At 43.2% G+C, this 17,985-nt stretch overlaps 1 protein-coding gene across 5 annotated transcripts in view; it reads right to left on the bottom strand.

Moving 5' to 3' along the window:
• Positions 1-17,985, bottom strand: part of LOC126291754 (uncharacterized protein CG43867) — a 518,693-nt gene that overhangs the window by 122,836 nt on the left and 377,872 nt on the right. For all 5 annotated transcript variants that reach the window (XM_049985431.1, XM_049985433.1, XM_049985432.1 and 2 more), the window contains one exon: positions 12,064-12,164. In XM_049985431.1, coding sequence (XP_049841388.1) covers positions 12,064-12,164 — 101 coding nt within the window. The remainder of the gene's footprint in view (positions 1-12,063; positions 12,165-17,985) is intronic.

Here is a 17,985-nt window from a genome sequence, read left to right as displayed (position 1 = left end):
TTTTGTGGTACTTAAAACTACAAAACACTGTAAATTATTCCATCTGTTACAATTATAAAGTAACTTTTAACTGATGAGTCACCTATGACTCAATCATTTGACTGTATATGGCATGTTATGTGATAATAAGGTTTCTATTCTATTCTGTTCACATTCCGTGTCACTGGCTGTTAATGTGGTACGAAAAAAAAAAAAAACAGGTCAGTGAAATCACATCAGCTGGGATCGTCAAAAGAGATTGGCAACACCTGCGAGCAGAGACCTGCCGATACTGCAGTCAACTGTTTGGCATATTCTGCACAAAAGTCTGTCTGTGAAACTGAAACGGCTGCAGTTGTCACGTGTGCTAACTGTTCAGGACTATGAGGTACATTCTAACTTTTGCTATGACTTGGAGTGGCTACTGGAGGGACATGAATTTTCACAGAAGGTGATTTTCGATGACAAAGCTATGTTTCATGCCCTGGAAAGGTGAATCGTCATACTATGCATGCTCATAGCACAGAAAATCCGCACAAGGTTGTGGGACACATTGGTGATTCATCTATAGTCAAAGCCTCTTGCACCTAGTCCTCCTCAAAAGTTTACTGATCATTTTTCTCTGTGGAGAAAACTGTGACTGGTTTTGTGTATGTGACATGCACCAGAAATGGCTTATGCCACAGTTACAGCAAGATAGTAGAGATTTCATTTTGCAACAAGACGGCATTCCAAAACAGTTTCTTTCATACATTTGTATCTACATCCATACTCTGCAATTCACGGTAAGATCTCACGGTGGAGGGTACATCACACTCTACCAGTTATTAGAGTTTCTTCCCGTTCCGTTCATGTGCTGGGCTTGGAAAGAAGGACTGATTGAAAGTCTTTTTGTGTGCATTAATTATTCTAATGTTGTCATCACTATCCGTATGTAAGAGATATATAGGGGGTTGCAGTAAGAGGGTTGACTGAAAAGTAATGCCTCCACCTTCATAACTCTTCATCAGTTGGCACATTGGTAGGTGGCAGGTACTGGCTTGTTCTGTAGCCTCTTCTCTACAGCTGCAGATGGTGGGAAGCCTTAGCATGGAACAGTTGAGTTATTACAGTTTGAAGTATGGGACCTCGTGCAGACGGTCGTTCAATGCGATTTAAGCAACGTGTAGTCATTGAATTCTTGACAGCAGAAGGTGTCACCCCAAAGGAGATTCATCAACACAGAATGAAAGCAGTTTTTGGTGATTGTGTTGATGTGAGTACTGTGTGTCATTGGGCAAGTAAATTTAAAGCGGCAGAAGTGGGAACATCTGACATGCGTGACAAACAAAGACTTGAACGTCCTGTGACAGCAAACATTGAGTTTCATAAGCAAAATGTTGACATATTGATTCAGGATGATCATCGTATCACTCAGAGAGAAATTGCAAGCACAATTGGCATTTTACAAGAACGTGTGAGTCACATTATTGCTTTGCTTGGCTATCGGAAAATCTGTGCCCACTACAGCAGAACTTCAGAGACTGAATCTCACCACCGTACAGCATCCTCCATACAGCCAAGATTTAGCACCGTCTGACTCCCATCTGTTCCCGACAAATAAAGACGATCTGCGGGGACATCGTTATGCTTCTGATATAGATGTTGAGAGAACTGTCAGACTGTGGTTGCGGAAACACCGTGTCGACTTCCTCCGTGACGACTTCAGGAAGCTTGTCCATCATTGGCAGAAATGTATCCAACTGGCTGTTGATTATGTGGAAAAGTAAATATTGGTAATTAAAGGTCACATTCTAAGGATCATTTTTGTGTTTGATTTATTAAAATATTCCCATCAAAACCCAATTAACGAAGGTGGAGGCATTATTTTTCATTCTGCCCCCATATATTTGTAGAATCACCATTTGAAGCCAGTTCTTGAAAGTTTGTTAGTGTAGTTTCTCGGAATAGTTTACATCTACCTTCAAGAGCCTGCCAGTTCAGTTTCCTTAGCATCTCTGTAATACATTCCCACAGGTCAAAACAAAACTGTGGCCATTTGTGCTGCCCTTCTCCGTATACATTCAGCATCCCCTGTTAGTCCTATTTGGTACAGGTCCCACATACTTAAGCAATATTCTAGAATGGGTCACACAAGTGATTTGTAAGCAACATCCTTTGTAGACTGATTGCACTTCCCCAGTGTTCTACCAGAAAACGGAAGTCTTCCATTCTGCTTTACCCACAACAGAACCTATGTGATCATCCATCTCATGTCCTTAAAAAGTGTTACACCCTGCTTTTGTATGAGTTGGCTGATTCCAACAGTGTCTCATTGACATTACAGTCATAGGACACTACATTTTTTTTATTTGTGAAGTGAACAATTTTACATTTCTGAACATTTAAAGCAAGCTGCCAATCTGCATACGACGTCGAAATCTTATTAAGATCTGACTGAATATTTATGCTGCTTCATTCAGGTAGTACTTGATTATAGATAACTAGATAACTGTGTCATTCACAGTCTGGGGTTACTGTTAATATTGTCCACAAGTTCGTTAATACACTACACAGACAGCAAGGGTCCCAACATATTTCCCCTGGGGCACACCCATGGTTGTATGTATGTTGTTTGTTAACCGGGGACCTAGAAACGACGGAGAGGCTCCGTCCCCACCCCAGCCACAGTGGTCCACAACCCCACGATGATGACCACAGTCCACTTCACCCCTCCACCCCCGATGCCCCCCCCCCCCCCCCCCCCCCCCCGGGAACATCTGACACCACCAGACGAGTGTCACCCCTATGTTTGCATGGTACAGTAATGGTGGTGTACGCATACGTGGAGAATTTGTTTGCACAGCAATCGCCGACATAATGTAGCTGAGGCGGAATAGGGGGAACCAGCCCCCCAGACCCCATTCACCGAGGCAGATGGAAAACTGCCTAAAAACCATCCACAGACAGGCCGGCTCACGAGACCTCTACACAAGTCCGCCGGGAGTATTTGTGCCGGCCACCAGGAGCTCCTTCCCGCTCTGCAAAGTACAAGTAGAGTTTCATGTGATCGATGTTCTTGGAATCCACACTGGTTGGATTGTTTGTCATTACGGCAATAGTAGATTAATGTGCATCCCATTGTGAGTCTACTCTCCTCTAGCACCCACTACAGTCATGTGACTTAACTCTGAGTGATCTGTTCTTACAGGGTTATGCCAAATACCGTGTGATCCGGACTCCACTGTCACTTAAAGAGATGCAGCAAAGGATAATGATTACGGTCACTGATATCGACTGTGGCCTATCAGAATCCGTACATCACGATTTTGACTACCATACTGTATCCAGAATGAGATTTTCACTCTGCAATTGTTGTTAACGATAAATGACAGTCTTCCCCGCAATATGACATCAACAGTGTTGACATTGGTTTCAGACTTCAAAGTTGAGGGCCTTACGGGGTGTGGAGCATCTGCAAGGTCATTTCTACCCTCCCGAAATAGTTCATACCACTCGAAAACTCCCGATGGCTTGCTGCAACACTGCCAATGTTTGTGATGGAGTTTTGTCAAGAAAAACGCGAAATCTAATTGAAGCGTTCTGCTACAACTTGAGATCCATGTTGGGTACTGTAAACATGCCCGTACGCTTTCCTTGCTTCCCTTCAACTGCGTACCGCCAAGGTACTGACGCGAATGGTGTTCCGTCACTCAAGATCCGACCTCTCCGGTACTGCCAGCACCGATCTCAATGGAAAAAAAAAAATTATTCCGGTTATTTTTTGACGCCCCCTCGTAAATACTGCCCAGCAATTATTTACCATAATTTATTGGTTCTCTCAACTGAATTTCTCTTTTGATAAGGTTTTTAATATACGGGGTGTTTCACAATTCATGTTACACACTTCTAGAGGCTGTAGAGAGCGATGTAGTAGATCAAGTTTTGCATAGGAACCCATGTCCGGGAACGACTCTATGGAGCGTCAAAGTTACCGACGCCGGAGGCTGTAAATGTGTATACCTACAGGGTGATTGTGTGATGTTGCAAACTTTCAAGGATGATGGAGGTGGACAAATGTATCAATTTGAGGTAAGGGTTTCTGAAAGGGGAACGAACGAGTAGAAAGTTACAAGCGAAAACCCTTCTGATACCTTTTATGGCGAAATACATGCACTGGTACTGTTGTTGCAAAGATTGTAGGTTAGGCAACTTTTAGATGTGGTAGTATGGACCAAAGCAAAAGTCTTGTTCAATAAAGGAGAACAAATGATCGTAGCTCCTCAGGTGTGCATTTTAGAGCCCAACTTTATTCAGCATTTTTTCTAGTCTTGTTCAGTACCACCACCTCTGAAAGCTGCCTACAATCTTAGTAGTAAAAGTACTGCTACATTCATTTCACTGTCAGAGGTATCAGAACGGTTTTTGCGTATAACCTTCGAATCATTCATTTCCGGTACAGGGACCGTACCTCAAATTAAAAATTTATCCTTCTCAATGATTCTCGACAGTTTATAACACCATCACGGAATCAACCCCGTGCGCAATATTCATTAACTGCAGCCGTAGCATTATCATCACATTTGCCGTAAATAAACACCATATCGGCGTATTCCACTGCCGTAAATTTGAAAGGCATCCCTACTTCATAAATAATGAAAAACTACAACAGTTACTATGTGGTTTCACTCAAATACATTGTTCTTATTATGGTATGTTCTTACTCTGAACAATACAAAAAACTAACTCGTTTCAAGGTTACGAAACGACTGAAACAACAATGAAATAAACATTTCTACATTTTTAATGGAATGCAAACAAATTTACTTGTATAATAATCTTTGCTTCTCTCGATGTTCTGGAAAACTACTGCAGATACTCGCTGGGACATGTTTTATTAGATTCATCAGACCAATAACAACAACATAAATGGAAATCGTGCTTTACTTTAACCTCATACAGTTTTGCGATGGCTTCATATTAGCGAAGTCGCTAAATTTCAGGCAAAATCTCTTATTAGCCATAACTCCGTCACTAAACATTCTCGGACCTGTGTTTATACGAACTTTTTCCTTTAGTTTTACTTGTCGAATAACATATTTAAATATTTGCGTATCTTCGTGAATCACCCTATACAGTTTGCATCACTACCAAAATCCTATAAGCTTCGCACGAAATTGTGAGAAGCCGAACTTTTGAAGGCTGCAATTCATCGTTGCGACTGGATGGCGACAGTCATAAATGCAACAACTTAATTCAGAATTGTAGTGTAGCATAACAGTTAACTTATTAACTACACTCCTGGAAATTGAAATAAGAACACCGTGAATTCATTGTCCCAGGAAGGGGAAACTTTATTGACACATTCCTGGGGTCAGATACATCACATGATCACACTGACAGAACCACAGGCACATAGACACAGGCAACAGAGCATGCACAATGTCGGCACTAGTACAGTGTATATCCACCTTTCGCAGCAATGCAGGCTGCTATTCTCCCATGGAGACGATCGTAGAGATGCTGGATGTAGTCCTGTGGAACGGCTTGCCATGTCATTTCCACCTGGCGCCTCAGCTGGACCAGCGTTCGTGCTGGACGTGCAGACCATGTGACACGACGCTTCATCCAGTCCCAAACATGCTCAATGGGGGACAGATCCGGAGATCTTGCTGGGCAGGGTAGTTGACTTACACCTTCTAGAGCACGTTGGGTGGCACGGGATACATGCGGACGTGCATTGTCCTGTTGGAACAGCAAGTTCCCTTGCCGGTCTAGGAATGGTAGAACGATGGGTTCGATGACGGTTTGGATGTACCGTGCACTATTCAGTGTCCCCTCGACGATCACCAAAGGTGTACGGCCAGTGTAGGAGATCGCTCCCCACACCATGATGCCGGGTGTTGGCCCTGTGTGCCTCGGTCGTATGCAGTCCTGATTGTGGCGCTCACCTGCACGGCGCCAAACACGCATACGACCACCATTGGCACCAAGGCAGAAGCGACTCTCATCGCTGAAGACGACACGTCTCCATTCGTCCCTCCATTCACGCCTGTCGCGACACCACTGGAGGCGGGCTGCACGATGTTGGGGCGTGAGCGGAAGACGGCCTAACGGTGTGCGGGACCGTAGCCCAGCTTCATGAAGACGGTTGCGAATGGTCCTCGCCGATACCCCAGGAGCAACAGTGTCCCTAATTTGCTGGGAAGTGGCGGTGCGCTCCCCTACGGCACTGCGTAGGACCCTACGGTCTTGGCGTGCATCCGTGCGTCGCTGCGGTCCGGTCCCAGGTCGACGGGCACGTGCACCTTCCGCCGACCACTGGCGACAACATCGATGTACTGTGGAGACCTCACGCCCCACGTGTTGAGCAATTCGGCGGTACGTCCACCCGGCTTCCCGCATGCCCACTATGCGCCCTCGCTCAAAGTCCGTCAACTGCACATACGGTTCATGTCCACGCTGTCGCGGCATGCTACCAGTGTTACAGACTGGAGCTCCGTATGCCACGGCAAACTGGCTGACACTGACGGCGGCGGTGCACAAATGCTGCGCAGCTAGCGCCATTCGACGGCCAACACCGCGGTTCCTGGTGTGTCCGCTGTGCCGTGCGTGTGATCATTGCTTGTACAGCCCTCTCGCAGTGTCCGGAGCAAGTATGGTGGGTCTGATACACCGGTGTCAATGTGTTCTTTTTTCCATTTCCAGGAGTGTAGATGTGTTGAAGGTCATTAAGTTCGAATCTCGTTAAATGCAACTAATTTTTTTTTTAATTTCTAAATCTTATGGAAAGAATTTGATTGTTATTTTTATTCAGTTACTTGGTTTATATGTAACTTTTTTTTTATTTCTAATTTTTTTCGGCGTCATTTTCACCATCGTACTGACTTTTTTATTTGCTCTTATTTTTCTGCCTATCATTCTTTTCCCATCTGGATTCTGCTTGTGTCACCTGTAATCTATAAATAAGTCCGAACAACGACTGTTCATCGATTGGTAAAGATGCAGCTCGTGTAGCCAATAGCGATGAGGATGATTGGTTTGTGAGGCGCTCAACTGCGCGGCCATCAGTGCCCGTGCAAAGTCCCAATTTTCAGAGTTCGATTTTTTTCACATTCCAAAATAACCACTGTCACGAATGATGCTGAAATGATGAGGACAACATAAACACCCTGTCCCCGGGCAGAGAAAGTCCCCCACCCAGCAGCAGTGATAGCGAGAAATTACAATTTGCTTTTAGCGCTGAAACTGATAAATTTTGTGTGTTTGTGTGTTTTAAGTTTGCTCACGGAGGTTAGCTTTAATCGCTGTCAACAAAACGATAGTGGTTTTAGTTCTGCCACAGACTGTTCACCGCTGTTTTTCGGGTACATTGCATTCCACGAGGCTGTGGTCAGCTTACGACGTGAGTTGAAATTCGGGGCTACAAACGCGTCATCCGCTCTAGTTCAGTCACTGATCATTTAAAATGAGCAGTCGACAGAGCATTTCTGACATAACTTGCGGCGGCCACTCCCAACACTCCCCCGCGTTACATACTAACCCTAGGACGCCTAAGGGGGGGGGGGGGGGTCCGTTGAACCCACAATTTTTTTATGTCCCCTGCTTTTGCCCAAGTAACTTTCATACTACATATTCCCTTTGAGTTATTGATTGTTGGCTATTTTATGAAACGTTAGTGTCAATATATTTTAGAGAAAATAAATAAACTTATTAGGGGTCCAACACCCCCCCCCCCCCTTAGGCTTCCATGCTATAGAAAATTTCCCTTAGTACGATTTTGTATATCTCATCTCTACAACAATGCAAGTTAGTTTCTTGTTGGTTGATATTCTTGATATTCACAACAATTGGTTTACTTTCAGAGGAAGTGTTATTTATCTTGTAAACTTGCAGTGAGTTAGTGCAGTTTACTACTGTTCACACCCACACTTAGAAATGACTAAAAGAATACATGACTCGTCTTTAGAAAGTGTTCTGAATGAAATTTTGGATGAAGATTCTGATTCGGGGAGTGAAAGTGAATATGAGGATGGTGTTATGGAGTATGATTCAGATCGGGAAAGTGAAGTGGAAGTTAAAGAAGATGAAGATAGCGCAGCTTCAGGCCGTGACCATCAGGATGTTATTGTGGCCAAGTCTGGAAGAAGGTACGTAACCACACAGCCTAGAATTCCTCAGAGGTCTGTTGCTAATATAGTAAGAGAGCAGGCAGGAGTAACTCCAGCTGGTGTTTGCCATTCACCAGGAGAAGCCTTGAAGTTACTTCTTAAGCCTGACATCATGGATGTTATAGTAAAACATTCAAATGAAGAGGCAGTTAGGCGAAATGTTACTTTGACTAATGAGAAAGAATTGTATGCCTTTATAGGAATCCTGATATTTATGGGGACAAATAACGACAATTCTGTCAGCGTACACAATCTTTTGTCAGACCTGATGACTCGGCCAGTTTGCAAAGGTATTATGGCAAGACAACTTCTCAAGGAACTTATTGCAATCATAAGGTTTGATGACAAAAGTACCAGCTAGCTAAGAAGGGAAGCAGACAAGTTCACAGCAATCAGTGAGGTTTTCAACAAAGTGAATGATAGGTTTCCACTACTGTATAAACCAGGGGTCCCCCTTACCATTGACGACATGCTCAGCTTGTTTAGAGGGCGCTGCCCCTTCAAAGTATTTATGAAGGATAAACTGGGCAAGTATGACATCCTTATACGCATGATGTCCGATGCAGTTGACAGATACGTCTTGAATATGGAACCCTATGCAGGTAATGTTCAGAATTTGTCGAAAGAAGAACGGGGTTCAGCAGTGTCGTCAAAAGTTTGGTAGCACCAGTGAAAAATACTGGTCGAAATATTACTACAGACCGATACTACACATCGGTGGATTTGGCGGAAGAGTTATACCAAGACTACAAGTTACTACAGTAGGCACTCTCCAGTCAAACAGGAAACATATTCCAGACATAATGAAGAACGCATCAAATCGAGAGCTATATTCATCAATGTTCTTGTTCACAGACCCATCAACAGGTAGGCCTCCAGTAACTTTGGTGTCCTACATAGCAAAAATGAAACCAAGTAAAAACTTACTGATGTTGTCAATAATGCACCAAGATAAAGGCACTGTTGAAGGAGAGAAGAATAAAACCAAGATAAATGCATATTATAATTCCACTAAAGGTGGAATTGATACCATTGACCAAATGGCACGTATGTACACCTGCAAGAGGGGAACAAAGAGATGCCCTCTATCTGTATTTTATTCTCTCATCGACATTTGTGCTATCAATGTAACCACCATATTCATCCAGGAACATCCAAGATGGAATGAAAAGAAACACAACAAACGGAAACTTTATCTTCTGCAAGCTGGGATGGAACTAGTGAAATTGCAGGTAGAAGAAAGAAGTGCCAATGCAAGAGGGTTATCTAACCAAATTGTTCAATCAATGGAGAAGACTATTCTACAAAAGAAAATCAAAGAAGTGACAACAGAAGCACGTCAGCCTCCTGCAGGGAAAGATCGGTGCCATATTCGTGTAAGAGAAACTAAAACAAAGAAGCAGAAGTACAACAAGTTAAGTAAACCAAAACAGTATTGTGGACAGTGTCATAAACATGTGTGTAACACACATTCAGAAAAAATTGTGAAGTGTGTCTCTTGCCTTGAAGTTGAGGACTTAGAGTAGTCTATTGCACATGAACACGTCTGTATTTTGTATTGTAATATGTCAGTTTTTTATTCACTCAATCCAATATTCATAACAATTAACAGCATTTATAAACCGATGCCTCAGTTAAAATACATAAACCATTTTGCAAGTTGTAATTTTTCGTCAGTAAACTTATTTAATACCTGTGGGGTCGTCGAACCCCCACACACCCCCTTAGGCATCAAAGTTGGAAAGAAAGGCTTGGCGTCCTAGGATTAACAACTTTTGGGAAGTCACCTGTCGCATACGGGTGCCACATATAACAGAGCAGTAGCAGCAGCCGACGTGGTAACACTGTGGTAGCAAGTTACAGACGTCAGTAATCAACTAACTTTTATTGGACTATAGTCAATGCGCTCATGTGTGTAACAGAGGGCTCATGTGCCACCTTACACGTAGGGGCGAAGTTACAAACATTTTCGCACATATCCAGATATCTTGGGAATGACAGCTGCTGTTACACAGCACAGCCACACAAACTATAAAATAACTTCAGCATAAAAATCGTTAAAACCAAACAGACCAGACGCAAGACCATATAAGAAGGAGCCCAGAATCAACAACCAAGCAGTCGTACAACTACGGCATTATATCCTTGAAAGGCAATCAGAATTCGACAATATATTGTAATGTCTTAACTCCACCTGACTATTACGGCTGTGTTGGGGGTACAGCTTTAGACTCTACATGATTTCAATCTTGCAATTCGACTAGAGACATGTGGAAGGTTGCTGTCCGCCTCTTCCTGGTTTGAAGTGAACGGGCCTTTAAAGTCACTTTCCCAACTGGTCAATTTGAACTATGACGTCCTGCTTGTTGCAGGTAACATGATTTTACTTTGAGAAGGTTAAGCCCTCTCCTTCTTGTGTCAGGGCTTAAATGTTTAATGACATATGTACATCTGAAGGTGTGATTTGACATCATGAAACCGGTCATGTTGCTGTAAAACTTCATACACTTCTGAAAGGATTTTATTTCAGAAACATGGATTACTTCAGCTACGGGTGTCCTCAGCAAAAAACTATTTATGTCCGGAACTGCGTTATGTTCAGACAGGGGTAACACAAGAGTTTTATTTACTCTTGTAGATATGGAGGGGAAAGAAAAAAAAACATTTCACTGAAATAAGCACTATGTTAAATTAGTGTTAGAATTAATGTGTAGAATATTTTGTTTATAATTCGTATACTACATTTACACTTTTAAAACCACACACGTAAATGAAGTCTGGTCTTGTGTTGCAGATAGGTTTAAATCCTTTTCCTGTACTTTGTAAGTTTGGGATACAACAGCAGCTTCTACATAAATATTACAATTATTCATTTTCAATCAATTTGAGCCCATGTGCAACAAAAATAACTCCAGAATATAACTACTTCTAGGTTCAAAATTACTCTTTGAAAAGACTGGCACTATATATAAGAACTGTTTACACTAATTGGGCACAACTGCAATGTACTTAAGGAACAATTATCGAAAATTCTAATGTCAAACCAACAGAAAATGCATACAAATTCAAAGTAGGAATACTTTATAGAAACAACATTCCATAGTATCGTAACTCGTCATACACTAAGAGAATAGCTATGTGAACGCTGCACAATAGTCTCAAATAAAATAGATAAGACGTGTATAAAATCATTTCATGTTGTGTCCTTGTTGACATGTGATAGAAACTTCTGAGGAAATCAATGCAATATATCGTGTTTTCAGATGCCATAAGATGGCAGCAGTCTATTACAACATATTATTATCCCTTTGAAACAAAATGTAAGGAATTTTATATTTTTTAGTCTCATACACGTCGTTTTTGAAATGTATACGTAAAAAAATCAGTGTTATGGTCATTACTTTTTTTTATAAATGTCATATGTATTTTATACTATTCTCTTACTGTATGGCAATAGACGGTACTTTGGAACGTCGTCTCTATAATGTATGTTTACTTTAAATTTGTATGCATTTTATATTGGTTTGACATTAGAATTTTCCGTAATTGGTCCTTCATCTACATCAGAGCTGCAAGCAGTTGGTATGAGCAGTCGACGAAATGGATTGCCCTGTATAATTTTTTTCTCTCCCCTATGCAAATGACCAGAAGATGGTGATTTAATTTTTCTGAAACTAGTAATCATAGTATATTTTTATGCGATCTGGGCGAATAAACTAATACACTAAAGAGTCAAAGAAACTGCTACACCTGTTTGCATATCTCTGTACTTAAATTAACATGTCTATACCAGTTTCTTTGGCGCTTCAGTGTATAATAAGAAGAGCAACCATGTTCATATACAAAACTTAATTAGGCGACTGCCAATAACAGGCAGTGCGGTGTTACTACATAAGAGTACAGTGGAGAACCGGTTGGCGAGGCGAGCACTTACCGGAGAACTTGGCGGCGGCGCTGGCGCCGGGCTGAGCACGGCGCTCCACCTCGGCGTACAGCGGCTCCTGGCTGTCCAGCAGCGCGCCGTCCGAGCAGTGCCTGGAACGTGCTCTCCACATCAGTACACTGACACACGCTGCCTGGAGAAGGAGAAACTGGAGACCAGGTGCAGGGAGACACACTACTCGGACCTTCAAAGTGCACTGCAAGAACCGAGTGAAGATACACTACTGGCCATTAAAATTGCTACACCACGGAGATGACGTGCTACAGACGCGAAATTTAACCGACAGTAAGAAGATGCTGTGATATGCAAATGATTAGCTTTTCACAGCATTCACACAAGGTTGGCACCTGTGGCGACACCTACAACGTGCTGACATGAGGAAACTTTCCAACCGACTTCTCATACACAAATAGCAGTTGACCGGCGTTGTCTGGTGAAACGTTATTGCGATCCCTCATGTAAGGAGGAGAAATGCGAATCATCTCGTTTCCGACTTTGATAAAGATCGCATTGTAGCCTATCGCGATTGCGGTTTATCGTATCGCGACATTGCTGCTCGCGTTGGTCGAGATCCAATAACTGTTGGCAGAATCAGTGAGTTCGGAAGGGTAATACACAACGCTATGCTGGATCACAACGCCCTCGTATCACTAGCAGTCGAGATGACAGTCATCTTATCCGCGAGGCTGTCACGGATCGTGCAGCCACGTCTCGATCCCTGAGTCAACAGATGGGGTCGTCTGCACGACAACAACCATCTGCACGAACAGTTCGACGACGTTTGCAGCAGCATGGACTATCAGCTCGGAGACCATGGCTGAGGTTACACTTGGCGCTGCATCACAGACAGGAGCGCCTGCGATGGTGAACACAACGACGAACCTGAGTCCACGAAGGGCAAAACGTCATTTTTTCGGATCAATCGATGTTCTGTTTACAGCATCATGATGGTCGCATCCGTGTTTGGCGACATCGCGGTGTACGCACATTGGAAGCGTGTATTCGTCATCGCCATACTGGCGTATCACCCGGGGTATGGTATGCAGTGCCATTGGTTACACGTGTCGGCCACCTCTTGTTCGCATTGACAGCACTTTGAACAGTGGACGTTACATTTCAGATGCGTTACGACCCGTGGCTCTACCCTCCATTCGATCCCTGCGAAATCCTACATTTCAGCAGTATAATGAACGACCACCGCATGTGGACACAGAAAATGTTCGACTGCTGCCCTGGCCAGCACATTCTCCAGATCTCTCACCAGTTGAAAACGTCTGGCCAATGGTGACCGAGCAGCTGGCTCGTTACAATACGCCAGTCACCACTTTTGATGAACTGTGGTATCGTGTTAAAGCTGCATGGCAGCTGTACCTGTACACACCATTCAAGTTCTGTATGACTCAATGCTGAGGCGTATCAAGGCCGTTATTACGGCCAGAGGTGGTTGTTCTGGGTACTGATTTCTCAGGGTCTATGCACCCAAATTGCGTGAAAATGTAATCACATGTCAGTTCTAGTATAATAAATGTGTCCAATGAATACCAGTTTATCATCTGCATTTCTTCTTGGTGTAGCAGTTTTAATGGCCAGTAGTGTAATTAGGCTGTCTGCAACGCGACACCTTCATCTACTGATTAGAAATCTATCTCTCCATACTATTGTTATTCCATCCTGAACTTGCCCCTGTTTAAACTATTAACTACACAATTTTTTCCAGTGATAGTTAAAATTTTACGGCTTCCCCTCACAAAAGTTAGTAAACATATTTCGTATTTCTAAATTTCCTAATGTGTACAGCATGATATGACATATTTATTCAATTTAAAAGGAATGAGTTTACGAGATATCTTACCTAAAATGCGACTGATTCACAGAATGTTTGACACAAATGAACTAAAATGTTATTGCGAGTACTGGCAGCTCATTAAGCGTAAAAGAAATATCCTGGATGTCCTTGGAATTGCAATCTGAGGGTAGTTAGCTAAGTCTGGAAGCATGTTGTTGCTAATCCAAGTTGTTGTTACCATTGTGTGTCACCATCTGTTAGATGATGATTTACGGAAAGTGACATTCATTCATTGGTAAGTATGGATTGGCAGGAAATACTGTTACGTTGTCCTATGAGCTTTCCATCGAGATGGAAAAAAAATAGTACCCTTCAGTGAGTTGCTTTTTACTTCAGATAAGAAAATGTGTGACACGGTAAAAGTGAAGTTGGATGTTGCTTATGGCGACCCTTTGACCCTTCTCAGTCAATGACAAAAATGAGATGTTCTTTCAGGGAATTTAAATGTGGTCGGACGTCTGTCTTTTAAGAGGATGGCCCAAGGTGACTGGCAGATATGATTACTAAAGAAATCACTGAAAAAGACCACACACAATGCTACAGATTTTTAACCGAAACTGCACAAAGTAACGGAGGCCACAGGTATGTCAACGAGAATGGAAATTAATGTTTTAGATGGTAGGTTGGCGATGAAATAATTGTGGCTCCAGAGGTTTCTGCAGTTGCTGGTGTGGTTGTAGACGTTGCTTTCACTTGGCAGCGGTGTTTGGAGCAATTTAAGCATTATTTGAAGGGTTTCTTCAATCGAGTTAAGTGTAAATGAGATCTACATTCGTCATTACACCCAGGAAAACGAGTAACACTCAGACACAGGACTGCTTCTGTTGAATCTGCTCCAAAGAAGGTAAAGACATTTGCATGACTGGGAAAGTTACAGAGTCAGTTTCTAGGGATATTTCTGAGAACGAAGAAAAAATCACAGGAAAATGTTACAGTGATATATCAGAGTGCTTGGGGAACAATTTCAGGCTATGAGTCATTTGACGAAGGAGGAAGTACAGCTTCATCGCTACAGTGTCCCATTACATTCATCTGAAGTTTTGTCGCAAGTTTATATTCCAATTATGAGAGAATAAAAAAGTGGACCTTCATTTCTAACACGTATAGTTATTGAAGCACGCTCATATGGCCACTGTCTCCCTCGGTGCACAATATTTGACTAACAGCTCTGTATTCACGTTCGGAGAACCACATGCTGCCTGTCAACCACTGAATTTACTGTTTTTGGTGTCAGTATGTGGGGCTGTTTCTTCAAATGCATTTACTTGCAGCAGAAAGAATGCCTCAAAACACTGTAATCACATGGTTGACAAGCGTCTTCATTGCTTGGAGCAACTGTAGAACAGTGTTGCCACATTAGCGCACACGGCGGAGTTTTGATTTAGGAAGATCGAAGTAGAGAATTCGATTCCACGTGTAGGCATATTGTATTTTTAATCACTAATTTTAGTCTTAGATTTTATACAGAAACCAATCAGGTTTCGTACAGAGCTTGCACAATCACATAAAGAATAAAAAAACATTGATTTTCGTAGCCGTTGACGATAATGTCTAGAGTTCTCGGATATTGCTCCACCATAATTCTTCCTAGATAAAAAAAAAGCACGAAATTTTAAAAAAGAGCACGGTCACCGAAAGCTGCCTGCTGCACTGTGAATCTACTCGCAGTCAGCCAGTTTGATTCAAACGACCAACTTCATGTCACAGAATGACCTCATATCACGTTAAAGGAAGGTTCGTTGGCATCAAATACATAATTGATCAATGCCGAGGAACCTGCATTTAACCTTATGTGATGCCAATCAGGACGTGTAGGTGGTCACTTGGTCGAAATCGTTTTCTATCTGTGTATGACGGATAATCTCAGGCACTACTGTAATAATTTTGATGTGGTTTTCACTAATAGACAGACTGATTCACAAAAAGGTCTCTGAATGTAATTTATAAATCCAGGGTGAGTCAAAAAGAACTTTGCAGTTATATAGAAATTTATTCGGGGAACTTATAGAATCGATAGGTGTGTCGTTCTGTAGCGAACAACCTCAAGTTTCACATAAAAGTATCAAGTGTTATTTCGGTTCGATGTGACTACCATTTGTGATGCGGCAGACATCCCACCGGTAATGAATTTCTTCCCAGTAACAGAACGGGCATGCCTTGTGGACCGCCAGCGTCGATTCGATTTTTCAAGTCGGATGAATTGTTTGGAAGGGGAGGAACATACACACGGCCTTTTATGAAACCCCAGAGACAGAAATACAGTGCTGACAAGCCTGGGGAACGATGTGGCCATGCGATTGGTTCTTCATGGACACTCCACCAACTTGGGAAGCGATTACTGAGGAAACCTCAACTTCCATAAGGAAATGACGTGGTACATCGTCTTGGTGGTAGTGAACCATCCCATCTCGGTTACCTCCATCTGTGTTGCAGAGTTGGTTTCATGAAACCAAAACACACAGCGAGTACGTTCCGCACCAGTGAAAGTTACCATTTTCACTGTGCACTAAGCTGGTGCTCGTGGTGGCGGAATCGGATACTGATGCTCTATGTGAATCAAACTTAAGGTCGAAACTTCGTGGCAGATTAAAACTATCTGCCGGACCGAGACTCGAACTCGGGACCTTTGCCTTTCGCGAGCAACTGCTCTACCAACTGAGCTAACCAAGCACCACTCACGCCCCCTCCTCACGGTTTTACTTCCGCCAGTACCTCGTCTCCTACCTTCCAAACTTCCCTGGAGAGCTCCTGTAAAGTTTGGAAGGTAGGAGACGAGGTACTGGAGGAAGTAAAGCTGTGAAGACGAGGCATGAGTCGTGCTTGGGTATCTCAGTTAGTAGGGCACTTGCCCGCGAAAGGCAAACGTCCTGAGTTCGAGTCCCGGTCCGGCACACGGTTTTAATCTGCCAGGAAGTTTCATATCAGAGCACACTCCGCTTCAGAGTGAAAATCTCATTCTGCAAACTTGAGGTTGTTTCCGATGTGTCACTCACACCGACACAGTGAAAACAGCGATGAGAGTTTACGAAAGTTTATTGACCAAGGATAGAAACGCCTGCCTTGAATTAGTAACAAAATCGCAAATGCAGTGTCTCACAGGTTTGAAGACTTGACAGTATGGCGATTCCAGAATAAGGCAAGTAGGATCTTCATAGACAAATACACCTGTATGGAAAATATTCAAAGCCCGATGAAGCTGCCCTGAATAACACCAGCATAGGAGCAGAGCCGTCAATCCTCGGTACAGGCTAATTTCACCAAGGAAATCAACGATTAATGCTGAATATAGAGGTGTCGGATGCTACGATGGGTTTCGAGAGCGTCCTAAGACGATTAGGGGGTGTGGGGGTGGGGGGTGAGTAGCAGCCGCCCGAAGGCTAGGAGGGACTCTCGCTGCTGGTGGAAGAACTGACATGTGCCATTTATTTTTCTATATTGTAATGTCATTCTCCTGCCCCATGAGCAGAGTAAGGATGGCAGCGGCACAATCCACTGTTCTTCAGCCAAACGGTTGTACAACATACATGAAAGGGGGATGCTTAAACAAAAAAAAAAAAAAAAAAAAAAAAAAAAAAAAAAAAAAAAAAAAAAAAAAAAAAAGGGAAGGGGGGGCTGAGGGTGATAAGAGGGGGACAAAAAAACAGCAAATGTAGATGATGGGGGTTAAAATATACTCCAATACGGGGTCATGCACAGGGGGGACAGTTAAAAAGTCGACATCAAGTTAAAAGAACACAGCTGGCAATTCAATGCGTACTTAAAATCGCAAGAGTCAAACGAAAGGTAAAAGTCGGCTTGTGCTGCTCTGCCGTCGACCTTTATAGCGGCTGGCAGCGGAATACTCGCGGCCCTGTTTTATGGTTGCGTGTGTGGCGGACGCGAGTAGGTCCCTTGCAAGTGGCGGCCTCTGCTAGCGCTGGTACCGCCGCCGGGTATCCGCCCGTTACTGCGACAGGCCGGGTTCGCGACGATGAGGCGTGCAGGGGCCGTGTAGGCCGCACGCATGTTAGAGGTGCCCGAATGGTTGCCGATCGCTTTTGCGAAGCTCTCTGGTACAGCGGTTTGCA

Source organism: Schistocerca gregaria, chromosome 9 (genome assembly GCF_023897955.1).
Source record: "Schistocerca gregaria isolate iqSchGreg1 chromosome 9, iqSchGreg1.2, whole genome shotgun sequence".
NCBI classification, from domain to species: Eukaryota; Metazoa; Arthropoda; class Insecta; order Orthoptera; family Acrididae; genus Schistocerca; species Schistocerca gregaria.
This window is presented reverse-complemented; position numbering and strand designations above follow the sequence as displayed.